At 45.4% G+C, this 26,716-nt stretch overlaps 2 protein-coding genes across 2 annotated transcripts in view; one reads left to right on the top strand and one right to left on the bottom strand.

The window, feature by feature from the left end:
- Positions 1-10,389, top strand: part of LOC142590959 (uncharacterized) — a 38,325-nt gene extending 27,936 nt beyond the window's left edge. The window contains exons 13-16 of the mRNA XM_075703328.1: positions 826-860; positions 3,103-3,175; positions 6,216-6,358; positions 10,272-10,389. Of these exons, the coding sequence (XP_075559443.1) occupies positions 826-860; positions 3,103-3,175; positions 6,216-6,358; positions 10,272-10,317 (297 nt within the window). The 3' untranslated portion in view covers positions 10,318-10,389. The remainder of the gene's footprint in view (positions 1-825; positions 861-3,102; positions 3,176-6,215; positions 6,359-10,271) is intronic.
- LOC142590960 (uncharacterized) overlaps positions 1-24,424 on the bottom strand; it is a 45,382-nt gene extending 20,958 nt beyond the window's left edge. Inside the window, exon 1 of the mRNA XM_075703329.1 lies at positions 24,227-24,424. The gene's annotated coding sequence lies outside the window, so the exon portion shown is untranslated. The remainder of the gene's footprint in view (positions 1-24,226) is intronic.
- Between the last annotated feature and the right edge of the window lie 2,292 nt (positions 24,425-26,716).

The following is a 26,716-nucleotide window of genomic DNA, read 5'->3' as shown; positions in this document are numbered from 1 at the left end:
GGACAATATAGTGCCAATGATCCCACGTCTGTTCGGCCTAATCAAGCATTAAACTACGACATAAAACCTGTACATGTAATGTCAGCTATTAGCACTCTATAAAGCATGTAGTTCTCTTAATGGACGATGGCTTGATATTCAATGGCTTGTTAGATTTTTTTTAACACTGTATATCTGGCCTGCGCCTTGGTCGACTTAGTATATTCCACCGGGTATGGTCTCATTCTTGGTTTATTCATCATAATGGGTACATGCTGTACTGTGACGTTGCCAGGAGATTAAAGTCGTGAACTGTGCAATGCATGCGAATAAACATTCTGTGAGGTTACGCGTTGTCTGCATAGCCATGAAAATAAACGCAACTAGACGCATCGCATTTAGTTTCGTAGGATTTAATTAATCGCTTCACCAAAACGTGGTTTCACATGGATTTCAACATGGCATTGTATCTGCTTAATTTTGTTATATCCAGACATTTTTGTCCCTAACAACTTCTTTTTTCCTCCTTTCGTCACTTCATGCGTGTTTTCAATCCCTATTGCGTGACGAATTTCCAGTGTTCCCCGAGTCACTTTTTTTTGACGCTGCAAGAGTGAGAACGACAGTTGTTCTGACAGCGCAGTAGCAACACCGGTTCCTCTACGCGGAGTAGATAGAAAGAACGGCGTAAAAAAAAAAAACGCTATTTTCGCACTGTGTTTGTTAATTAACCTTATTTATAGCGAGTAACTTAATTGTATCGCCAGTACATATTTCGAAGCGCTGTGTACTACTGGACAAAATGAAAAGTTCGCAAACATCTAGTAACGCATTAAAATGTTTCAGGACTACGAGGAGGCACCTCCGAAGCGACCGGAAAGGTAAGAGAGTGTATACCTGCACAAGCTCGCGAGTGTATATACGAAATGAAAGTTTCACGCACCACTGACAGAGCGCCAATTATATATACAGTCAATCGTGCGTTACAGAGTCTGTACATCCAGTTTTCGAGGGTAATGCTATAACTCGACGTTACAATAACTAACAACGTTCAAGTGACGACGTATATATGTTGTCACTCGTACGTTATACAGAGTCTGTCGCTCCGGTTTTCGAATGTAATGCTATAGCTTCACGTTATAATATCTAACATTGCTCAAGAATATGCATGCGTACGCATGAATCCAAATAATTAAATTCTGAGGCATAACGCCAAGAAACGGCACGGTAGATGATGAGGGACGCAGTACTGAGGGGCGGAGGGGGGAGACGGGGGGGGGGGTGCTGCGGATTAATTTTAACCGCCTGGGGTTCTTTAACTCTGTAATACTTGTTGGGGGGCTAGTTGGTGCATGTTTCCAGAAGAGGGTTGTGGCGCCGAAAAAGACAACACAAAGCAAGCGAGACGGGACAGGCGCATTCTTTAACTCGCAGCCAAAGGATCGTAAAAGCGCGTATTTTGCATTCCGGCAAGCAAAGGAATCGGGAGTCCGTGCGCCTGTCCTGTACTCCGCCAGTAAACCCCCTCACATTTACCTATTCCATTGCTGATGTTCCAATAGAATCAGTCCAATCATTCAAATACCTCGGTGTCATCCTACCTTGTGATCTGTCCTGGCGCTTCCACGCTACTAACATCATCTCAGCTGCTAATAGATCACTGGGATTTCTTAGGCGACAACTGCGTCATACTCCGCAACAAGTAAAAGCGTTGGCCTATAAATCATTTGTAAGATCGAAACTTGAATATGCATCTCCCATCTGGAATCCGCATCACACTTATATCATAAATGCACTTGAGGCTGTGCAAAATCGTGCTACTATGTTCATTCAATCTTCATATTCATACGATATCAGCATCTCATCGATGAAAGCGCAATCTGTCTTGGAAACGCTTTCTTTCCGTCGGCAGGTTGCCACCCTCTCTCTCTTCCGCTCATTTTTTTTTTCAGCTCCCTAAATCACCCACCGTACATATCGCGCCCCCTTCATACATATCTCATCGCACCGGTCATCCGCTTCAAGTTGCACGTGCACGTGCCCGGACCACCACTTTTCAAGCATCATTTTTTATTCGAGCATCAATGGACTGGAACGGCCTTCCACACGCCATCGCAGCCATCACAAGCCCATCTGCCTTTACTGAAGCTGTTGTCACCCATATCTCAAAATGAACGCCTGTTTCTAATGTTTATTTTATTGACCACCCCTTATGTAATACCCCTCTAATGGGGTTTTTGAGGTAATAAAGTGAAGTGAAGTGAAGTGACGTAGTGGTGGTGACGTCGCCCAGGCGGGAAGACAGCGAGGCGAAGTCGAACAATAAACCGTAACGGTTTATTAGGCGAACTTATGCCCGAACGCGAAGCGAATACGTAGTCGCGAATATAGTCGTGTGTTTACATATGTCATCCAGCAGTGTCACGTAACTATAAAGCAATTACTATACAGTTGCATGTTCACAGGTTTGGGAATGTGCATATTTATATGCCACAATGACGCTTGTAGTGATGGGTATTATTTTTGTGCAGTCAAAAAAATGTGTTTTCCTTTCTTGTCGGTAGCTGAACTGTCCGCCTTTATGGAATGTATTTTTTCTTTTTTCTTTGGAAGGGGGGGGGGGCGGGAACTAGTCAAGCTGTCTGTTTCAGCTTTTTTTCCCTTACCTCCCCTATCTCCTTGACAAAATATTATTATTATTATTATTATTATTATTATTATTATTATTATTATTAGTCAAAATGCCAACTTGCGGGCGGCGACGAGAGCAAACAAGTCGGCATGCGTCGGTCGAACGACGCACCTGGTGCTAGCCGGTTCATTATTTATGCATCCGTTGGCGAATTTTCTTTTTTGGTCGCAGCGCTGGCGAACAGTTATGCATTCGAGAAAGTGCCGCAATTCGCCTCGTAACTTGCGCGGAAGCCGATGCGACGCATCCCGCCATTCTAGAAAGGGTGAAAGCGTTTTAGGACACGTTCGTTATCTTCTAGCGCGTCGTTGCGCGATAAAAAAAAGAAAAAGCGATAACAAAGCGGATACTGCCAAAGCACCCAATCGAAACATGAAACACACGCACGTGGTAATATATTTAAATTTTTTTTTTGTTGGTCTCTGGTGCAGCCAATTGTTCACCATAAACCTCCTCTTCGCCAGCGAGAAACATACCATCCTGCAGCACTTAAAAAAGTTTACGGTAAGTTCTCCGAGCCGTTACCTGTTCTTTGTGGAGTATTAGGCTGTCTGCAAGTGTGTTACAGTTTACGGAATATTGAATTACCGGAACGTCCCTAGGTGTATATGTCAGCAACAGCGCAGGCAACGCCATCTTGTGAGGCTTTCTTTAAGGATGACGCGTCGAAGTTGTTTTTCCTTTGTTGTTGTTGTTGTTGCGTCATTATTCTCGTACAACGGAGGAAAAAAGGAACTCCACTCTATGCTGCCGATGCCTTCGCGTCAGCTGATATACGTAGAGCATGGTTGCTGCCATTACAGCTCTCTGTGATCTAGTTGACATCATCGTTACAAGAGTGCGCTAAAGGTGTGGGTGCGTGCGGTTTAATTCTAGTGTTTCAGTATCACGCGAATGTTAAAGCTTTGTACCCTAAACAACCGTTGTGTAAAAATAGAAGCTTGTAGAATACATAGTCGTTCAATTTACAGAACTGCAGAACTTCGGATTAGTTCTGTTTGAGCTACAATCGCTGTGATATTGGGAAGGCTCTAAACATTTCCGGCAAAATTGCCTAGAGTTCATGTGTTCATGCACTAGAGTTCATGTGTTCATGAAAACGAGTCACTGCACAGGTTCATCGCAATGTTGATGCGAAAACCCTGCATGAATAGCACAGATATGAAGTTTAAAGCACGAACAGAGAACGCGGCTTTATGTACACTCGTGAGCAAAAGTACACGGACCACAGGGTTGCCGAAAAAAAAACTAAATTTCTTTGTAATTCACATGCATAAACTGAAATCGAGGAGTACACTGGAAAGTTCGCAATGCCAAGTTTGGACTGCAGTCCTCAATTCCAAGTTGCGTTCACAGGCAGAGGAAAAAAATCGGCTTTATCGCGCAATCCCTGGTCCGTATACTTTTGCTCATGGGTGTACGTCTCCTGCTTGGGCATATTTGTCGTTGACATATTTTTTTTTGCGCTATATTCGTAAAGAAACATTTAAAAAAATCATAGTTAAACAGGTTTATGCCGATTTAGAATTGAATTCTGGGGTTTCACGTGCCAAAACCACAATTCGATTGTGAGGCACACCGCAGTGGGACACACCGGATTAATTTTGACCGCCTAAGGATTCTTTAACGTGCCCCCAGTGCATGGGACACGGGCGTTCTTTGTATTTTGCCCCCGTCGAAATGCTGCCGCAGCGTTCGGGATTTGATCCCGCGATCTCGTGCTTATAGTAGCGCCACACCATGGGCGGATTCATACTGACTTAGCATTATTTCCACGCTCTATTTTATCTCACACTGTAAAAACACGACACACACAAAACATTTGGATACTAGAGCTGAAAGCAACCTTACCGCAGATGTTGTGCACCGCGGGAACTCACTAATGTCAGTGTACGTTGGCTTCGCTGAGCCTTTTTCGGTGAAAGGACAGAGATGAGAAAGAAGGAAAAGAGAGTGCGAAAAAAGGGAGGCTAGCCAGTGTCAACGTTGCCTGGCTTTCCTGGGCTGAGAAAAAGGTTAAAAGGGAATAAAATGGGATAGAAGGGAAAAGGGATGTAAAAGAAGAAGAAAAAAAGAATTTTGCGGAAGGACACACTGCACATTCATAGGGTTTAATGCCTACTTCCTTTGGAAAGCAATGCAGCTCCTCTTTACTGATAGAAAATCACCCAGAAAGACGCTGTAAAAATTCATGACGTCACGTTTAGGTGGTACGGAATCTTCTGGGTGCCGTCGTAAGTCACCTGCGTTTCTCCTTTTCGTGTTTTCTGGCTAACTGAGTATATCGCCTCACTGTATGAGTGGCCGTTTTGCCGCTGTAGAGGTAAAATTCACTTGTGCATCTTGATGAAATACAGTGGTTCGTATTTGCGGATTTAAACCTGAACCTTATGTGCCAGGGCTGGGTGATTGATGGATCGATTATTCTTCCGATTATTCAATTAAATATACGTTGGCGTCCTTGCTTCTATTGCTCAACTACAAGGAAGAGAACCACTAGACTGAGCCATATTGTTACGACTATAAGGCCACGTGTATTTTCTTTCAGGAGTCGGAACAAAAGCCGTCCATTCCCACTGCGTCTAAAGCCAGCACGACAGGCAGTCACGTGTATACCCTGACTGAGATTGGGCGTGTATTTGATACGCTCGGTATACAGGGTGTTCGATCGAACACTTTCAAAAATTCTCAAAGGTCGCCTGTGGCAGACAGCACGATTCTAGTTCATCAGCTGGTCAGCTCGAAGAGGTGGCCATTACTTGCACAAGACATTGAAATGCATAATCGACTAATTAGGAAAAAGTAACTAATTACGTTCTTAACTAATTACCGTATGCCCATTTGCAATTTGCCCATTCTATCCTTGGGGTTCGCAAGGCGGATCCACTTGGAACAAATTCTTGGGATGACATCAGTTTCGAAGTCTATTCCAGGTACTTTTGTGCTTGAATGCTTGAAACGACGTCTTGTGAAGAAATTAACTGGAACGCCAATGCATTTCTCTGCAAAGTTCGGGAATTAATATGTCGAAACTGGTGCCATCCTGAGAATCCGTTACAAGTGGATCCACCTTGCGAACTCCACGGCTGAAATTTGTATATCGCATTATGGGCCACAATTTATATAGGTCAGAAGTTAAGTAGTGAATTTTTGTTAATTAGTCGATTTTGCATTTCATTTCTTTTGTGCAAGTAATATCCGCCTCTTCGTGTAGACCAGCTCATCAACTAGAATTGTGATATCTGTCTCGTGCAAGCTTTAAAAAATTTTGAGGGTGTTCGCTGAAACACCCGGTATATGTGCGCTCAAGCGAGGCATCGCTGGCGGGCGAATAAATGCAGCTGTGCATCCAAACTGCACGTTGATATTAACTTTCTGCACAAAATTAGGTCAGCTTTTAGCTGACGTACCTAAATTCGTAAACTCCTTTAGTCGACTAAATAATTCATGGAAACACGAATTAATCGGATTAAGTTCTTTAATCGATGTCAAGCCCTACTTACTACACAATTCAAATGCCTTGTCACCCTCCTCTGACGTGCAGTTCATCGAGGTGTTCGGCTACCTTGGCGGCTACGTGGGCATCTGGTTGGGCATGTCCTTCTTCTCTCTCCTCGACTCGCTCATCCTCTACATCCAGGACAGACAGCTGAAGAAGCTCGACGAGAACCGAGTTCGCCCCATAGAGTGAGCGAGCGGAACGCTGTGCATGACGGGGTTGCGTGACGTCGACACTCTTAAGCAAAATTACACCCTTTCGTAACACAACAATAATCGTAATCTGTCTTGTCCGCATTTCCTTTCTTTAACGCGGCGAACCCGGTACTTCCAAATCACGAACGGGATGTGCGTTATCAGCATTACAGAGCGTTCTCGACACGCAGGAAAGTAGCGAGCGCAGCGTTTTCGTGGAAGGAAACGCAAGCAAGTCAGATGACGATTATTGTTGTGTGGCAAATATACACCCCAAAGGGTGTCCATTTGGTTAAGAGTGAAGGGAAAAAAGGGTGTGCTGGTGACTCCATTTTTTTCTTTGCGAATAATTCACAGATTAACTCATTTCTCGACAGCTTTAGTACGTACGATCCACGATGGAGTTAGTTCGATGGGCTTGTATTCAGCTTCCATCGGGGGAGCATATACTATCGAAAATGGTGTTACCTCTATGGACAAAGGGAGACCTGCGAGGACAACGGGACAGAGCGCCACTCACAACTGCTTTATTTTTACAGAAGACGCGTACATATATGCCCTCAGTCGGCGCCTGTGCAACAAGCACACTCAAGTATCAAGTGCGGCAAGACAAGGACCTTTCAACAAACTTTCTCTGGCTTCTCTGACTTTCTCTGAAAGTTGGTTGAAAGGTCCTTATCTTGCCGCACTTGATACTTGAGTGTGCTTGTTGCACATGTAGGCGCCGACTGAGGGCATATATCTACGTGTCTTCTGTAAAAATGAAGTAGTTGTGAGTGGCGCTTTGTTCCGTTGTCCTCGCATGTGTGCTGTGTGTTGTTTTTCGGCACCTTAAATATAGGTATAATGAATAAAAACCAACTTGCCTAGCGAGAAATTCTCCTAAGAACAAAGGGAGAGCTGCCGATTGCTTTTTCTTCTTTGTTTTTTCTGTTTGCGAGAGCAACTAGGTGTCCCAAGTTCCACATCTTGTTTCGAGTGTTTTGATAGGTACTCGATGGAGTCAGGCTTACTGTGCTTGCAGTAAAAGTTTGTCGGGGAGTACAAACACTCTTAACATGTCCTAAAATACGGAACAACGCTTACTCCTGCAGTAGGGGTTGCCAGTGCTTCCATTGTTGTCACTATTTTCGAGAGTCTTCGCATACGTACTCCACAACGCGCGCAGTTCGTTCACGGAGGTTGGGGCTTCCTATACTGGAGGAGGAAATACTCTCGAAAGTGGAGGAAAACAAGGTAAAGCCACTTAATCCTGCAAAAAGGAGTAGTCTGTACTCCATTTGTTTTCGTAGTGTACACACTAACAAAAGTTTACACTCTTTGGGGTGTATATCTGCCAGACGACAATAATCGTCATCTGCCTTGCTTGCGTTTCCTTTCTTGAAAACGCCGCGCCCGCTACTTTCCTGTCGCCAATGCTACGTCATGCTGATAACGCGCATGCCGTTCGTTACTGAGAAGTACCGGGCTCGCAGCGTTAAAGAAATGCGGACAAGAGAGATGACGTTTATTGTTGTGTGGCAAGATACGCCTCAAAGAGCGTAAACTTTTCTTCGAGTGTAGGTCGCTGTTATTCGATGCCTGCATCCGTACACTCTAAAAAAAAAAGTTTACACCTTTTGGGGCGTATATTTGTCACACAACAATAATCGTCATCTGTCTTGATTGCGTTTCCTTTCTTGAAAACGCTCCGCTCGCTACTTCCCTGTTGAGAATGCTCTGTCATGCTGATAACGCGCACGCCGTTTGTGACTTGGAAGTACCGGGCTCGCAGCGTTAAAGAAAGGAAATGCGGGCAAGACACATATTATTGTTGTGTGGCAAGATACGACCCAAAGGGTGTAATGTTGTTTAAGAGTATACCCGCTATGATGATAATAGGACCGGAAAAATGTAATGATTCTATTCCACTGCCCTTCCCTATCGCTTTTCGTCAGTGGTCTTAGCTGTGCTTTGGCCGCGTTATCACTCGTATCAGCCAGCCGCGAATGCTAGACCGACCTTGCATAGTTTCATTCTAATACATTATTCTAAATTGATTCTTCTTTTTTTTTCGTACCAAAACCACTTTCTAATTATGAGGCACGCCGTAATGGAAGACTCCGAAAATTTCGACCACCTGGGGTTCTTTAACGTGCATCTAAATCTAAGTACCCGGGTGTTTTCGCATTTCGCCCCCATCGAAATGCGGCAGTCGTGGCCGGGATTTGATCCCATGACCTCGTGCTCAGCAGCCCAACACCACAGCCACTGAGCAACCACAGCTATTCTATGTGATTGCGGACGAAGAACCGCCCATGGATTCCGAAACGCCAAATAAATATTTTGGCTTGGTCAATGATCTTAATTTATTTCCCTCTTTGTAACAAAGATGCAACCTGACCAGATGAGCTTTCGTCGAATTCTTTGACTAATACCGTATCAGTAGCATGGTCTTTACGACGGCAAGCCAGCCTTCTCATGCAAGCATTACGACAGTCTACAATCTTTTTAAATGCTTTGTCTAAACTCTCACAAATGTTTGCGCCCTTTTGAGCTCATCTTGTTCGGCCCAATCAATAATCTTCATGAATCCTGCGTGTCTTTCCTTTCCTCTGACGCTGCGCATCCGCTGACAAGAAAGTGACGAACGCAGAGCGGTAAAAAGAGAAATTCACGCAATATGAACGGCGGATATTAATGGAGGACATGATAATTCACAATGAGGGTAAACAGTTTATTTTCTATGAGTGTAGACACATGTGCACCTATTTTGACTCTATCCCTGTTTACTCTGACTGGGCCATCGTAAGACAGCTAAACTGCATTCTTGTACAGTGAAGAAACGGATTAGGTTTAATAGCTACGTGTTTCACTTTATATTTTCAGCCCACATTTCTCGGAACTTGTGCTATAGGCGATTAACTTCTCGTAAGATTTTTAGGCGTTCAGTAAGGGATTATTTGAATTCTCCAATTAGAAGACGCTTCTGGAGTCATCGATTATAAACGTTGATTGGTAAACTTCGGTTATTTATTCATCGCATAGATGATTAATTATCGCGCGATTTGCGACGTGCACCTCTGCTATAAAATATGTTTAGTGGGGATGTTCGAATACCGAAATTTCGGAACCAAGTCGAATACCATTATTCGATGAACATAGAATGTAAAGGTTCCCTAAAATGTGTTTGACAACAAAAGACTAATTAGCGTTGTTTGATGCATCCGATGATATTAACACCTGCATTTCAGGTCAATGGAGAAGCTTGTAATTGAGGAGCACGATCGTATCTTGTGCGCCATAATGTTATTCACCATAATAAAATAATTAAACACCACGTCAGCAGATGCGCTTAAAAGAACGTAAGGCTTGTTGTAGGATTTCAGTGCAGCACTACAACAGCACATGCAATACGAAAGGAATCCGACCTTGGTGAGGTTGGCCAAGTAATAAATTGATTTTCCCAAATCGAGACAGCAAATTCGCAGGCGGCCGCAGCCGAGAAGCACTCACTTACCCACTGGAAACTATTGTGCACAAACTATATTTAACGCACCTGTAAGTAATAAGAACCGACTCAGAAAGTGATTGTGCTTTTGAACTGCCTTTGCATGTCAGAAGAATATTGAAAAGTCGAGAACGTTTGACAACTTCGAACAGCGAAATCTCGAGTCGAATACAAATCGAATAACAAAATCGGTTCAATTCGTAGTCAAAATTTTACGTATTCGCGCACCCGTAATGTTTCGCAAAAGTTAGGTTATCTCTAATACCTAATCTTTATTAAATCAGTGACCGTTGTCCCAGAAACACGCGATATAGAGTTTTTTGTCATCCGTAAGCTTCCGGTTGACGTTCGCCGTGCCTCGTTTGCGGCTCGCAACCGGAAACGAACGCTTTCTTTTCGCTTTCTTCTCTTTTGCAGGGTGGCCAGTCTAAGCAACGTTACAACGAGGCGATCCGGTTACTGATAATGCCGACGTTGCGCATTTCCGACCAAGAATACGGACAAAAGAATACACCGAGAAGTACTGCGGCTGCTATCCTCATAAACATAACATTTTGGATTTGTTTAACCTGACTCTCGCTCTCTCTCTGTGCCTCTCTCTGTCTCTGTCGGAGTTCAGCGTTGCAGGGTTGTCGCTAGTGATAGGTCTCATTCATTCATCCAACGAGCGACGCTGTTACCCTCTAGTTGGTCGGGATTTTTCGCAACCTCGTCCTCACGAAAAAAAAAGAAAACTTTCAGCGATTGAAGCGAACAGTACATACATTCTTTGGCCATATCATAAGAAGCCAACAAACACTGACACCAAGGACAACATAGGGGAATTACTTGTGCTTAATAAATGAAATGAAACGATAAATTAATGGAAATTAAAGTGGATGAAAAAAAAACAGCTTGCCGCAGGTGGGAACCGAACCCACAACCTTCGCATTTCGCGTGCGATGCTCTACCGATTGAGCTACCGCGCAGGTGGGAACCTGCGGCAAGCTTTCTTTTTTTTCATCTACTTTAATTTCCATTACTTTATCGTTTCATTTCATTTATTAAGCACAAGTAATTTCCCCTATGTTGTCCTTGGTGTCAGTGTTTGTTGGCCTTCTTATGATATGACTAATAAAAGTCGGGCCCCTCGGTTAACCCCCTTTCTTCTCGTTTAATATATTCTTTGGTGTAATACATACAATATACAGCACAGCATTCATTTCAATAAAGAACAAGCCCAACACAAGCTTCCAAACCACATAATTGATAATAAGGGCTCCTTCTAACAATGCAAAGCGTCGAAACACTGGGGTTTAGACCTATCGGAAGTTTCTCTGACGTTGGTGTTGTCTTCCCTTCAATCGCTGAGTAGCCGACGTGACATATAATAATATTTGGGGTTTTACGTGCCAAAACCACTTTCTGATTATGAGGCACGCCGTAGTGGAGGACTCCGGAAATTTTGACCACCTGGGGTTCTTTAACGTGCACCTAAATCTAAGCACACGGGTGTTTGCGCATTTCGCCCCCATCGAAATGCGGCCGCCGTGGCCGGGATTCGATCCCGCGACCTCGTGCTCAGCAGCCCAACACCATAGCCACTGAGCAACCACGGCGGGTCGACGTGACATAGGACTCATGTCCCTGCTCCATAGATATGTTCACCAAACGAAGCCGTCAAACTTGCCACTGGAACGCGCGTCTTGCACATCACGACGACATTTTAATGATTTAAGCCTCACTCGCATTTATGGCAACACTAACGCATTTAACTTCTCGGCTCTATACCACGAGCAATTAGGTTGTGGAATTCGCTTCCTAACGACACTGTCGCACAAATGAGCAATGCTAAATTAAGACAACTATACTAAAACCGCAGTTTTCATCACAACAGATATATTCATCTGTAGATATGTCATGTCATATAATACGTGTCGCATATGGGCCATGTCTTCTTCTTTTGTTGTTGTCGTTGTTTCAATTTTGTTTGTTTTATGTGCGTTATTTTGCACGAGTGATACTTCGCTTTTTATGTTAACATTAACTGTACTTTTCATTCCTTTCCAGACAACTCTTTGTGTTGATTTAGTGTTTTTATTTGTAACACTGTTTTGCAAGCACATGATCATTATAAACATTTTTAGCTCTCGCATTTTTTAGCGCTCATATATCGGTTTTCTCTTGGCATTAGTTCAACGGCAACCCCCCCCCCCCCCTTACTCAGTGCTCCCCTTGGGCCCCCCGTAAGGTACTTATAACTAAATAAATAAATAAATATACCTTGAAGGCTCAAACATGTGACGTGCATTATCAGCCGCGATGTGTGTATGTGTTGTGAACCATTTCGCATATATCGGTTCTAATTCAAATAAAAGAACTGGTGTATCTGTATTACCAGGATGAAATGGTAAATCTCCTCACTATCTGATCGCTTGGTGTAGGGACTAAAAACACGAAACATAAGAGCGCATGCTCATGTACGGCCAACCTAAGGCAACTATGAAGCATTAAGCGGAAGGCGCGCTATCAAGTATTTGCGATACGCCGGCTTCGTTCTCACGCATTTCAAGTCTAGTAGGCCTGAAATCACTATATGTCAACGCTCACCTTCCTGCATGAGGCCGATGGCGCTGCTCAACACAGCGATCCCTGCGGTTGGTGAAGCAGCACGATACACATATAAGCTATGTGATTCCGCATTGTCTTTTTGTCCTGCAAGGCCATAATATATGAGAGGGATCGCATAACAAAAATGCGATGGCTGATTTTGAGGACAAAATTTCCGTAATACGTGTGAGTGCTTAGTAGAGAACAGAACGAACACAACCGAAAAACACCTTTCCGTCGCTCAGCACGTGCTACATAAAAGTGTTTTTCCAACCACGGAAGAAGCCCGCAAATACACGCAAAGTGTCTCGAACGGCCAGTTGCGCGGCAGTTTTGCACGTATGGGTTTTCTTTTTCACGCTCGGCAGAACACTTTTTTAATACCGCGTATTGAGGAACCGAAAGCTTGAACGGGAGCTTTTACGTCGCTCTACAATTTTATCATTGACACATTTGATCTAATTACAATATTTGAGAATTTGTTTATTTATTGAAATCAAATTTGTAATTAGGCGGAATGCAAACTATAGTCTGAGTACTTCCATGGGACGGCACACAACGTTACCTCGGTTCTGTCCAGCTACGTGTCATTTGCACGTTTCGAAAGTTTGACTTAAGTCACGTGGGACACCCTGTATGTACAAGCGAAGGCGCTGTGGCTATCACGTTGTCGGTTCGGCGGCCGATAGTGCGGGATTCGGTCGAACGATGGTCGCCACGCTGGTTCTGTCGGTGCCGCCGAGAAGAGAGTCCGACGCAGTACGATAATTGGGCCTGGTGTAACAAAATGGTTTCGGCGACACACGGCATGTGCTGAATCACCGAGCAATCCTTGGCGTGAGCTTAGCGTCTTGTCGGTCATCGTATCGACCCAGTGTTATCGCGCCAGCGAAATTAGGCACGCGCTGCCACCCCAAGCAAGTGAGGTCCGACGTTGCAAGAAGACTACGTCAGCAACGTGACGTTTTTGAAATGTCGCCCAAGTGTAGCACAGGAGTTTTTCGTTAAATTTGCAAGTCGTCAATGAAATGCGGCTACTCCGCGGCTCGCGGTGCAGTCCGGACCACTTAGTAGTTAGCTACTGAGTGGTCCACTGATTAGTGATCAGTGACCACTGATTAGTGGTAGTGGTAGCTATTAGTGGTAGCTGTGGAGCGTGATAGAGGACGTGCCATGTGGTCCGGTATCTCCAGAGTTTCTACGCGTACGCGATTGTATGCTGCAGCGCCCGTCGGAGCGCTTTTTTTTTTATCGGGAAATATTTTCTGGAGATCGGGCCGCGCGGCTGATGCGGGCGTCGCTTCCAAAACCTTTCGCGACTAATCCGCTGGGGCAGTGCGCATGCGCCGTGAAAGAAAAAAAAATGAACTATGCAAATCCCACCCACTGTAGGAATCGATGTAACCGAAGCATTCCGTGCTGGATGCTTTGATTGTTGAAAGCTTAATTTATTTAACGTTTAGTGAAACACGAGAGTGGTGAGTTGATGTTAAACGTTACCTTGCGGGTCCCACTGCTGTTTGCGTATGTACAAAGAACACACAGGGAGAAGTGTTTGCTTGATGCGTTGTTGTGCGCCATATTTTATAACCTCAGACGGTTGAGCGTTGTCATTTCCTCACATGACACATCGCATTGGAGCAGAAGTATTAAATTATGCGGCTGTACGTGCCAAAAGCACACTTGGATTATGAGGCAAGCCGTAGCGAAAGTGACCAAGTGAAGGACTCCGGATTAATGTTGACAGCGTGATGTTCTTTAACGTGTCCGAAAATTTAAGTGTAGGTGCGCTCTCTATTTCGCCGCCGTCGAAATGCGGCTGCCGCGATTGGGATCAAATCCTCGACCTCTATCAATGCCATAGCCACAAAGTTAATGTGGCAGGCACAGGAGTGTTGATTTGACGCTCAACCGCTTCCGTAGTGTAATTAGTAATTCCAGAGGTGCGCTTTAATTATTACGGCTCTGCTTCCACACGCCCCGCGTAAGCCGCCCGCCTGACACATTTGCAAGGCGTTTATTTTTCAGAAATAGCAGCAACGTACTGTACCATACCTCGAACTTAAGCTTATCCTGTTTCCCCGAAACCACTGTCGTAGGGTGTCCTTGCCTTCTCACATCACCTCCCCCCCTCTCTTGTATGGGAACCTGCCTCATCTCAGCCCTCTCCTTCTTATCTTCTCCTCTCTACAGTTCTATCTGCGTCCCCTCTAGCCTCGCACGTTAGTAGAAAGGGAAGCTCTGCACCTTCGGCAAAATTTCTGAGGGGAGTCACGGTTAATTACGGCTGTCGATCGGCTAATGTGGCGACGGCCAGGGAGCTGCAGTGGGCATTGTGCACATTCGATGCGGTAGGGGGAAAACGAGTTTCTCCCCTCGCTTTGCTCTCTGACTCACGCCCGAAACACCCCCCCCCCCGACGCGATGTGCGCGACAGCAGCAGCAGCAGCAGACGGAAAGTTGAAGGAAGAGGAAAAGAAAGCTTTGCTTCAAAGAAGCGGACTGCTATATGCTTCCGTATCCTACGCGGAATGTGATCTTAAGCGCACCCCAATCGTACAATATTGCCCGGCCCCACTCCCCTGTAGAGGGAATGAGTAGTTTAGCAAAATCTCAAGGACAAAAAAAAAGAAAGCCAAAGGAACCAGGCAGGCTGTACAGTCAGGCGAATCTAATTGGCCTATCTCTACTGGTCGAGAGAAATTCTCGCTACAGTGGGAAGCACTTTCTTCGGAGGGGGCAACTTTTGACACTGGCAGACAGAGGAGAGGGTACTGTCTGCCGTTTCACTCCAGAGCACCGGCAGTTGTCGGGAAGTTGTTGGGCAGGACGGGCAGTTGTCGACGCGGAAAGACGCCACGTGCAGGAGTGCAAGACCACGTTTAGGCATCCAGGCTACAGAAGGTGAGTGAAGAAACTGCGCGTTTCTCATTTTTTTTGTGTATGATATTCAAACGAAATTACAACAATGTTCTTCAGCACTCCGAATACAGTATTGGCGAAAGCTTGATGGTGACGGTGCTAGGTCTGCATTGCATATTCATACATTACCCTGTTTTTAGGAACAAAGCGTGCGCAAAGGTTTCTTTCCATACTGTAATTTTCTTCTTTATTTTATTTGTTTGAAGAGTAATGCGCGCCACTAAGGAGAGTCCTTAAGTAAGTGCATTTACACACAGGAGCAGCAATACATTGAATCTTGCGCAGAATGAAATAACACTCAATTAAAAAAAAAACATCAGCGTGTCATTTGCAAATCGTAGCATCTGGCGGAAACAATTTTAAATCATTAAAAAAATGCAAGCTGCTCTTAGCGCTATGTTGACTAACGTTAAGTGACAGAAAACCAAATACTAGAAGAATAAATCTATACGAGGAATGGCAAGCGGTTTCATAGCATGCACCCTATTAGAAAAATATAATGAAATGGCGCGTTTAGAAATACTTAGCCGTGGCAGACGCATCGGTAAACACATAAGTGCAAGCACGTGGAAGGGCAGGCTTAAACAAAAGGAGGATGTGCAGACAATGTACCCGGCGCGTTTTTCTTTACGCAGTTTTCAGAATGAATCAGTGGTGTCGTAGGGAACCGCCGAACCAAGAAATGCAGTCGATTCCCTAATGGTTCGGGAAAATATCTATTTCTGAACGCTTCAATTTTTACAGTAGTGATATTTCTGCTGCTTAGCGTGGCTAGGCCGAGTGGATCGACGAGCGAGAGCCTGTTGCTGTGCCTAGTTTTCCGTGATTCAGAAGATAGGTGCACTTTAATCTTTTGCTACATCGTCGTTTCTATTAGGGTAACTAATTCTGCGGTCGAGAGCATCGCACTTGGTGACGCATACCGGCTAAATGAATTGAATACAAAACCTTATCGCCTTTGTATGAATTATTTCTCTGCATTTTTTTTCTTTTAACTCGGGAATTGAGCGGACGAAAGTTTTGCAAGCTGGTAGCTCTGGCCCGCGGGGTGAATTTCTGAAGGAACGTAGCAAGTGTAACCACGCTACTGCGCGGCTTTCTTTTTCATCGGTGACACGTGCTTGTTTGGACATAGTGGCAAGCTACAAGCCCGACCGTTTGTAGCTTGTCACTATGTCCGAAATTTGCCCATCGATTAAATATTGATTGCTTCAAACGGGTATCATTTGTGCGTCAAGGTCTTGGCAACAGTTGTTCCCTTCGTGTTCATTTTTCATTTGCCCTGCGCTGTACAGACTGCGCTATAGTGGATTAGAAGGCTTTCCAGTGGCGCGACCGAAGCGCCCTCTCCGCTTGTGGCGAACGTAGCGGCGGCGCTGTCAACGCCCAGTCTTTCGATTTAGTTTACTCTGCGGCATGACCGGCGTGGTTCTTCCCGTGTCGCGTGCTTGTTTGTCTTCGTGAAACGGTTAAAAACGTAAAATCTTGATGAGGGCTAGTTGGTTCATATTTAGAACTGAAGTTTAACAGCGCGAACAAAAGAAGCACACGAGGAAACAAATACTACAGCCAAGCGCTGACTGCAAACTCGAAATTTATTTGAAATTATCCCTCCATTTTATACCTTCCTCAGCATACGCATGCATACACCAGTCGCAAAAACATCTGCAGATCAGCAACATCATAATCTTTCATCCAAAAAAGCTATTTCCTTTCCCGACAAGGCAAGAGAGTGAGCACCCTTACACATTTATCTCCTTCGTTTCTAATGTAAAAGCCTCTAGAATTTCCCTTTCCCTCTTACGTTTTCCTTTCCCTATGCATTATGTTTTTTTTTTTTTCAAATATGGGAAGGCAGTGACACTTGTCAAAGTTTCCTGCTAAAAAATGACTCCCACAGCCATTCTTTAGGTTATTCTGTGCTGACGAGCTCTTTCACTGAAACACTGCCCCGTGTGACTATATAAGTTTTGCACAGCTATGCCGTATCTGATAGATAACGTTGCACCTGCAGTCAGGAAAACGGGATTTATGACTTGTGGTGCACAGGGACCTTTCGTGCGTTTTCATACGATCACATATCGAGAAAAGTTTGCACGAGGCACTGAAAAGCAAATTAACATTACGTCTATTGGAAACTTTCTTTAGATTGTGTGACAGCTTGTGCAAGTATGGCACCACGTGCGTTGGTCTCTTGTCTTTATTCTTGTCTTTCTGTGATGGTTCGGAACTTATTCTTTTCTCTTACTGCAAGATGGCTTCGCGTACTGAAGTGATGATAGAACTGGGAAAGCCTGCGTTCGGTAATCGCGCTATCTGATTAAAAAAAAAAACAGCTTTGCTCGCACTCATGCTCACATGACTTATTTAGTGCTGCCTTAATGCACGTGGTTGCTGTGCCTCTGCTAATCAATTTAGAGTGTACGCTGTCGTAGCGCAACAATGTTTTCTTTTTTTTTTTACATCTGGGATGATATCACCAGCATACATGCTCGTCCAAAGAAAAACAGAGATTAATAAGGAGAAACTGAATGCGGTTGTTAATTGACAATTTATACGTGAACTTATGTCCTCGCGATGAATTAATGAACAAGTCCAAGGTTTCTTCGACCGCGTCATCAAAATGCATACAGGCATCCTCATAAGAATTAAGTAGTCGTCAACGTATCTAAACACTCGCCTTACAGGTGTGTCCACCAACTTAGCAGAATTTACATTGTCAATCGAGGATAAAAATGTCACATGGGGCTATGGCTGATCCTATACAGATGCCAGTGCGTTGGATGTAGAACTGGCCATCATAGTTAATAGCAGTTGAATGAAGATAAAAATTTGAAAGTGTTAAAAAAATGTCGCTGTACACACCTACAGGATTCTGAAAATTGACTTCACCAAAATCTTCTATCCTAGAGCGCACAGTGCTGATCAAACCATCGCGCGGCACCAAATAATATAAGTGCTCTACATCTATTGAAAATGCGGTTAGCGCAGTCTGCTGGTCTTCGTTTATGGCGAAGGTAACTATTTCAGAGCTTCTTACAAGAAAAGGGTAATTTATCTGCAACTTCTTCAAGTGGCCTTGTGAAACTTTTTCTTAAACAACATTACCATGACGTCTTCTTGGACACCATAACCATAAAAGTGTATTAAGGCCTGTGGGTTTTATAGGTGAAGAAAACTTCCAGGAACTCCGTCTCCGCTTTGTTCAAAAGCTGCCGGAACTAGTCCAGGTGCGAGTCTTTGTGTAGCTTCAGGGCGGCCCTCTTTTGCTTTTTCGGTTCGAAAGAAATTTTGGACTTGTCGATTACCTCATCGGGAGGACTTAAGATCACGTATGAATTGCCTTTTTACAACCGCATTCAGTTTCTCGATATTAATCTGTTTTTATTTGGACGAGCATGTATCCTGGGGATATCATCCCAGATCTAAGAAAGCTTTGTTGGGCTACGACAGCGCACACTCCAAATTAATTAAGAGAGGCATCGCAACCACATGAATTAAAGGGACCCCGAAACAATTTTTACAAAAGGAAAGTAACAGAAAGAGAATGCATAACAACAATTTCTCACTACACTTAAGCACTTCGGGCACACAGCAAGTGTGGTTTGCTAGTGTTACAACGTGCTTCCCTTTTGACGAGAGCTCCGCGGTCAGAGTCGGTCTCAGTCTTTTCGCGAGCACTATGATTCGACTTTGTTGCGTTGTGGACAGCAAGCGTAGCGACTCGCAGCATGTCAAGCTGCGACGTTGTGTCCCTCTGCGAGGCAGCAGACGAGCGGACTGGCTACCGCGTATCGGACTTCCGCTATCCGATCGGCGCCAGGATTTGCGCGTTTGTGGCCCTCACTTTACACCGGAAGATTAGTAACGCAATAGCGTTTCGTGAGTACGGGTATTAGGCTAAACGCAAGCAACGTTAACACATTGTTTTCGTAAATGTTTAAAATGTTTTACACTTGGTTAGAGCAACATTGGCTCTTTGTTTGGTGTTTGGCTGCTTAAGCTCTGCGTCAGCGGGTGGCTGGACCGTGGAGACCAATTAGGGCAGCTCACGTATGCCTACGCTAAAGTTCCCTCATCAGCTTGATTTCCATCGAAACTTCCAGCGCGCCTGTGGTTACCGGAATACCAGACACGTTGGGCACTGCGACAGAATGCTCGCAACGCACGCTGCTTCGATAACTCTCGCTTGGGGTCGACTGCCAAGGCTCTGGTCGAGAGTTTGGAGAGGCTTCCTTCGCGCGCGCGCTCCTAGAGAACCGGAAGTCGACGACACGACGTGCCATCATGACGCAGAGCCAGTGAAGGCGGAGCTTAGCCCTGAAAACTTGGGGCCACGAGTTTAGGAGAAAATGGCTAACTATGGGGGAGGGTAACTTGTAATCGTCCGTAGCTCCCTTATCATGAGACTTTTCACAGAAATTGTGGTGCGAATGATTAAGTTTAGCTGTACCTTACGGGTCTACAAAATTTGTCCGAACCGTTTCAGGGGCCCTTTAAGGCAGCCCTAACTAAGTCATGTGAGCATGAGTGCGAGCAAAGTTTTTTTTTTTTTATTTAGATAGCGCGATTACAGAACGCGGCTTTCCCAGTTCTGTCATCACTTCATTACGCGAAGCTACCTTGCAGAAAGAGAAAAGAATAAGTTCCGAACCATCACAGAAAGAAAATAATAAAGACAGGAGACCAGCTCACGTGGTGCCATACTTGCACAAGTTGTCACACAATCTAAAGTTTCCAATAGACATAATGTTGATTTGCTTTTCAGTGCCCCGTGCAAACTTTTCTCGATATGTGATCGTATGAAAACGCGCGAAAGGTCCCTGTGCACCACAAATCATAAATTCCGTTTCACTCACTGCAGGCGCAACGTTATCATTCAGATACCGCACAGCTGTGGAAAAACTTATATAGGTCAAACGGGACAGTGTTTCAATGAAAGAGCTCGCCAGCACGGCAGTAGCCTAAAGAATATCTGTGAGAGTCATATAGCAGGACACTGTGACAAGTGTCACTGCCTTCCGATATTTGAAAAAAAAAGCATAATGCATAGGGAAAGGACAACTTAAGAGGGAAAGGGAAATAATAGAGGCTGATTACATTAGAAACGAAGGAAAATTATGTGTAAGGGTACTCCTTTGACCTTGTCGGCAAAACAAATAGCGTTTTTTGGATGAAAGATTGATATTGCTGATTGGCAGATGTTTTTGCGACTGGTGTACGCATGCCTATGCTGAAAGAGGTATAGAATGGCTGGAGAATTTCAAATAAACTTCAGATGGTAGTCAGCGCTTCTCTGTGGTATTTGTTTCCTCGTGGCCTTGTTTTGTTCACGCTGTTCAACCTCAGGCTAAAAAAGCAGCGTCTAAACCATTGTTACGCACCAGGTCGCACAAGTGGATATGCGTGTAAGAAAGTTGCAAGTTATCTCTTTTGAAAGGCCCGACAGACGAATAACGACGCCTCCTTCGGGAGCGTATATCTTTCATCGGCTTGACAAGTCGATTCAGACTAATTGCGCTGTGCGCGAGTGGCACCTTGACCCGCCATTTATTGCGGCAGACTACGTGCATACCATTAATGGTGTTGAGGTTCGAATGCCGAGGGGAACGCAACCCTTGCCCCTTATAATGCAGTTCAGACGATTTTTCTCAACCTGCATGCATATTTGACACGAAAAACTCCGGCTCCGCAGAGCGGTGTTAACTGCCATTAATTACAAGAGCCTTAGCTATTACAAGAGCGTCATCGGATAAAACGTTCAAGAGTAATTTGTAAGCTCGCTTTTGACAGTTGATGACAAGACTGCTAGTCCGTACAAACAGCAGCAGTCGACTTGTTGCTTGATGAGGTAGATCTTGAAGGCTCACCTGATAGCAGCTCTCTGACGGTGCCGGACCACCCATACATTATTCACTGTAGTGAGGCAAGACTTATGTGACAGGCTTTGTCGCAAGGAAGTGTGAACTGAAAGCAAGGTGTAGTACAAGCATGAACCAGCTTCTGCTGCCTGCTTCAGATTGGAGGTGCTTAAATGCTGCCGTTTTCGTGAAATCTTGCTACTTCGCTGGTCTTCTCTACACTTCGCTGAAACTGTCCGTCTTTATCAATGAACTTGAAGACATCTTCACTGGCTGCTTTAGCAGGAGTTCGCTACATCGAGACAGGATTATGTATCTATTGCCAGTCATCAACAGGAGCAGCGTTGGTGGTGTTGGTTGCGGTGAACATTGCAAGGTATTAACTGCGAAGTTGATCGGTTTCTTACGCCGTCACACGAATGCATTTCTACATCAAGCGTCCTATTAAATCTCACGATGTGAAACTAAGTGCACGGCAGCAAACGAAGTGGATTCTCAACGGCTGCAGGGCCGAAAATATATGCTGCCATTCTTGTGCATATTCTAACGCAATTTGTTAATTTTTTAATTAATGTGCAAATAAGAAGTTTTTGAACAATGTGAATAAATAACATGTGCTCTTGTTCCCACGTCCGATGACCGCAAGCTGGGATAAATGGGAAACAATATGTGTACAGCAGAATGTTGTATTTCTTCGATGCCACCAGTAAACACAACGCATCTTGTCGCGTCCACGACAAGTTGTCAAATCTGGGCAGCATCACAATGACAGCAACGTAGCAGCGGGTAAAAGCTGTCATAGAAAGAGTGATAATTTAATCTCTCCCTACTCAGCCTACATGAAAGTGAGCTGCAGTTTAGCACGTGGTCATGTAAATTTAATCTGAGTCTAACATATTTTTTTGATAGAATAGTGTTTTACACGCCAACCCGGCTAGTTGCGTGCACGGAACTGCTGAAGTAAAGGGACGTTACACTGTGGACGTATTCAGTCATTTTTGCACGTACAACAGAAAAGGTGAGAAAAAGAATGGGTGTAAGGAGATATCATGGAATGTCTGATGGCTGCACCCATTCATATGTTACGCGCCCCCGAGCGTGCTCAGAAGCAGATTGCGGAGCCGGTTACTGTAGCACATCAAGTGGATGGGATTAAAACCTGTCGGCTATGGGCGCGCGCGTTTTGAACGCCAGCTGGTACACGCCAGGCCGGCTCCGCGGATATCCGCCACATTTTAACGCGACAGCGTTAAGGAGCTCGTGTCGCAGAAAAGCCGGTGTCGTCGGCGTCGGCGGCGTTGTCCGTGAGCGATAAATCTCAGCAGGCACTTCATGAATAAAAAACAACTTGCAAGATGGGCTGGGTGGGAATCGAACCAGGGTCTCCGGAGTGTGAGACGTTACAAAAGGGTCTCCGGAGTGTAAGCGGTACAAAAGCGCCTCTAGTGAACGCGGTGTTGCCTTAGAAACGAGCTGTTTCTAAGGCTCAGGCGTGCGTCGCTTGCTCAGGCGCACATTTCGTTGTCGCGCCGAACGCTGCCTTGCTTGACGCTCACCGCGTCCGATGCGGGGCGCATAGTCGCTGTGCCGTAGCCCATTGTCTTACACCCCTTGGCGGGTCGACGGGAACGCTGTCGCGTTCCACTCTTGAAGGCGAAGCTTAAGCGTCCTCCAATTTTTTTCTTTCGCTTCTACTGCTGAAGCACGCGCAGCTATGGCGCGAAATTGTTTCATTATTTAGTAAAAATGATTGCGAACGATCTTTACAAGCCTCCGCCGAATCTGTGCCACGTGCAACTTCATAAAGTAAACGCAAGACGTCCTCTGAAATGATAAAATGTTTATTTTGCTGTATATAAATGCTCGTTTCGGGCTTTTTGTGCATTAATCCAAAGTTGTGGCACCAAGTGAGCAGTAGTTGGTGCCGTACGAAGCTCCAATGGATGCCATCAGCTGAAAAAATAAACTAAATTACAAGCATGTATCATTTCGGTGTATTGACCTAACATGAATACTGCGTGTAGAGGCGAAGCGTGCGTAAGTGGTGAATGGGCGGCGTTAGAAATAAATTAACTTTAACATACATTTCGTAGCAAATAAACTCCTCCCAAAAAATGTCATAAAATATGAAGAAAACGTATGATTTTCAAGCATTCCTCCCTACCAGGTCGTTATTTTTGGCACCTTAAGAGTAGAATTACACGGGGGAGAGCGCGTTTCCAAAACAACTTGGCCCCAGCAGACGCGATGGTACGCAACGTACACAGAGGTGGCCAGAACGCAGGCTCTCAGCCACACTACGCTACACTCTCGCAGAAGTCCTTCTGACCACACTCTCCAAAAATGCGTGGGTGCAAAGCCTGTCTTCAGTCTCTCCAAAAGGATTTTCAAATTCTTTGGTTTTTCAGCTCCTCGGCTTTATCTTTTGCGCGTTCTGCCGGCGCTAGAAACACACTCACGTGTTATCACTCTTGGCAATCGCTCGTCGCGTTTTTGACAAGCGTGAGCACCGAAAGAACGCATATGATCTTGCAGGGCCAAAGAAAGCGTCACAAACTTGTCCCAGTAAAGTTCAGTACACGCCACACTAACTGCCTCACCAGGGCCGAGCTGCTTTTAGCTAACTGTGGCCCAACGCAAGGTGCGGCGCGAGGACCTCAGAAGTATCCTAAAAATTAGCGAAATTCGTTACAATATTTTGGGGCTCAGAGAATGCGTTACGTACTTGTACCAATGAGATTCAGTACATGCGAAGCCATCACCACGGTCGAGCTGCTTTTCGCTAGCTGCGTCACAAAGCCGGGTGCGGCAACCGGCCCCAAAAACGACCGAAATAAGTTCGAAATAAGCGTCGCAAACGTCTCTCAGTACGAGTCACCAACTCAAATTAACGGCGCCAGGACGGCCCAGCTGTTTTTCGCTAACTGCATAACTAGTCTCGGTTTTGTGCCGGAAGCCTAAGTTTGCTTGAAATGCGTCGCAGACTGCAAGATTTCTCACCTTGACGTAGTCCAATGGCGCAGTGAAGCCGTGTCGAAATCCAGAAGGGAGCTAGAAAACGCCACGAGCCCAAAACACACAGGCTGCATCCAAAAGAGGCGGGTCGCCAAATAGGGCAACTTCACCACGGCCGCTCGATGCAAATGTTGCGCTTTCGGATCGAGCGGCCGTGGCTTCACATACGCAGCCATCCTCGCTCGCTTCAATGGCACGCCTGGCGCATGACGCCTGCATATGGAGCATCTGACGTACCGCTAGCTTGTTGCTAGGTAACGCAAGAAGAATAGGTCGCGAAGCATAAGTTCATTTATGCGCAAAACGTTTTAGTTTTTGCGGGAAAGAATAAAAAAAGAAGAATCATCTGTAAATTCATTTCACATTATTTTTTGCCGACGCTCGCGTCAGCTAGCCTATTGGATAAACACTACGCGTGACGTGTTTCTTGTTGCCAGTTTTCGCCGAGTGTCGCCTCTTGTTGAATTTCTATCTCTATGACATGAAGATGACTTTGACGCCACAGCCATTGCCCTGCCCTTTTCGACGCCCACGCGTCCCGGCATGAAAGGCGAGGTGAATCCACAAACGACAGCTTTTTTTTTTTTTTTTGTGAGGAGAGGAGCGTGGACAGCGGAAAGAAAAGTGGTTTGAGTCACGTCGCTTTCAATGTGTAGAAGTAGCCAACTAAAGCACAGTCTAGCTCACGACTTTGTTGTGTAGCAGAATATGTGGGTTGAATCAGCCAACTTCATGTGATAACTGGAATGTATCGTACATTGACAGTTTCTTATCGAGCGACGCTGACAGTAGATTCGTCGTGGGAAAGGGCGATTGCGTAAAATACGGAATGAAACGACCCGAACGAAAGCACAAACATTGAATGCACACTAGCGCCTGCGCTTAAAAAATATAATTATGGGGTTTTACGTGCCAAAACCACTTTCTGATCATGAGGCACACCGTAGTGGAGGACTCCGGAAATTTCGACCACCTGGGATTCTTTAACGCGCATTTAAATACACGGGTGTTTTCCCATTTCGCCCCCATCGAAATGCGGCCGCGGTGGCCGGGATTCGATCCCGCGACCTCGTGCTCAGCAGCCTAACGCCATAGCCACTGAGCAACCACGGCGGGTGCGCCTGTGCTTAGGCAGAACTTGTGTCCACTCACTCAACCTCCTTGTCAATGTGCGCTTAACCAGTCCTAAATATCACAAGACAAACGGGTGCTTCGTGCTAGCAATTTAATAACAAGGTTACATCGTCAACTTGCTCAGCTTTTAAGGACACGGTGTCAGCACCACGGTAGGACTAGCAACGCACGCTTTTTGAAGTATCCGCTGCATAACACGCAGCAGCCTGGTCTCACTCCGCAAAACTATGAAAAAATGTATTCTTAGTCGACTATCTTTCTAGTGCTTTTCGTCTTTCATATATAGGTGACAGAATTGACGTCATTATAGTCTTTTTTTCGCAAGCAGCCTATGCCTCCCCAATGAAGGGAAAGGCCTACACCGAAGCGCGTTCACTGTTTTTTACTCAGCAGCGCTCGTTTCAGGCTAAACCCCATGAGAGCGATTTTGTGCACGACATGGACGAGCGACGGATCGGGCCGTCATTAGAACAGATCGCTCGGTCTGTTCGCCGGTCTGAATTCAGCGCTTGTTGCCCGGAAGTACTATGAGCTACTAGCCAATAGCGTGAAGCCGGAACTGGATGTACTTTCCTCAAATACTACCGATTGTGGCCTGGAAGGAAAAAACAATTGAATTTTTATACGTGCAAGCATAAGAATTTGCTACAAGACCATCAGAAATCTTTTATGCTGCTTTTTACAGTAAAATACATCAGCTTAAATTAATAAAGCACGCGTCCCGCTAGTTTCGGCGCCCGTACTGCTGCCCTCATACTGGCAACACTGGAGAGACGTCGCTCGAAGTCAGCGCACGCATGGGGTACGACTTGTGGGCGACGAGCGAACGCGACAGCTATCTCCATCGCGTCGCTTGTCGCTGTCACGCACAAGATCGCTTGCAGGGGGTTTATACTTTATTCTCTGACACTGTTGCACCCCGTTTCTTTCTTTGTGCAGGTCTTGCGCCAGACGATTGGAGGATATAAATTCACGGGGCAGCCCTGTACTCCCCTAGTCAGGGGGCTGGCGAATCATGTCTGAAGCATTGCAGCATGTAAAAGATACCATCAAAGCCAGACCTGCAACCAATAAAAGCTGCATGGAATGGCACGTCCAGAACATCCCTTGCACAAAGAGGGCCGGGGAAAGCTGTCGCTTACTGGAGCACCGTCGTGGCTTAAATCAAATCCTTCTAGACGCCTGCCTAGAGATTCGGGAAAACAGGCGAGGAAAGACCAGGGGCGATGCCATTATTGCTGTCGTCGAGGCAAGCACTTGCGGGCATCTCCTGTACGGCGAAGGCGAAGACTTGCGCAGATGGAAGCCTCTGGAACTTGTTAAACGTCTACTGGCCGAGCA

This window comes from Dermacentor variabilis, chromosome 8, assembly GCF_050947875.1.
Source record: "Dermacentor variabilis isolate Ectoservices chromosome 8, ASM5094787v1, whole genome shotgun sequence".
Taxonomy (NCBI): Eukaryota; Metazoa; Arthropoda; class Arachnida; order Ixodida; family Ixodidae; genus Dermacentor; species Dermacentor variabilis.
This window is presented reverse-complemented; position numbering and strand designations above follow the sequence as displayed.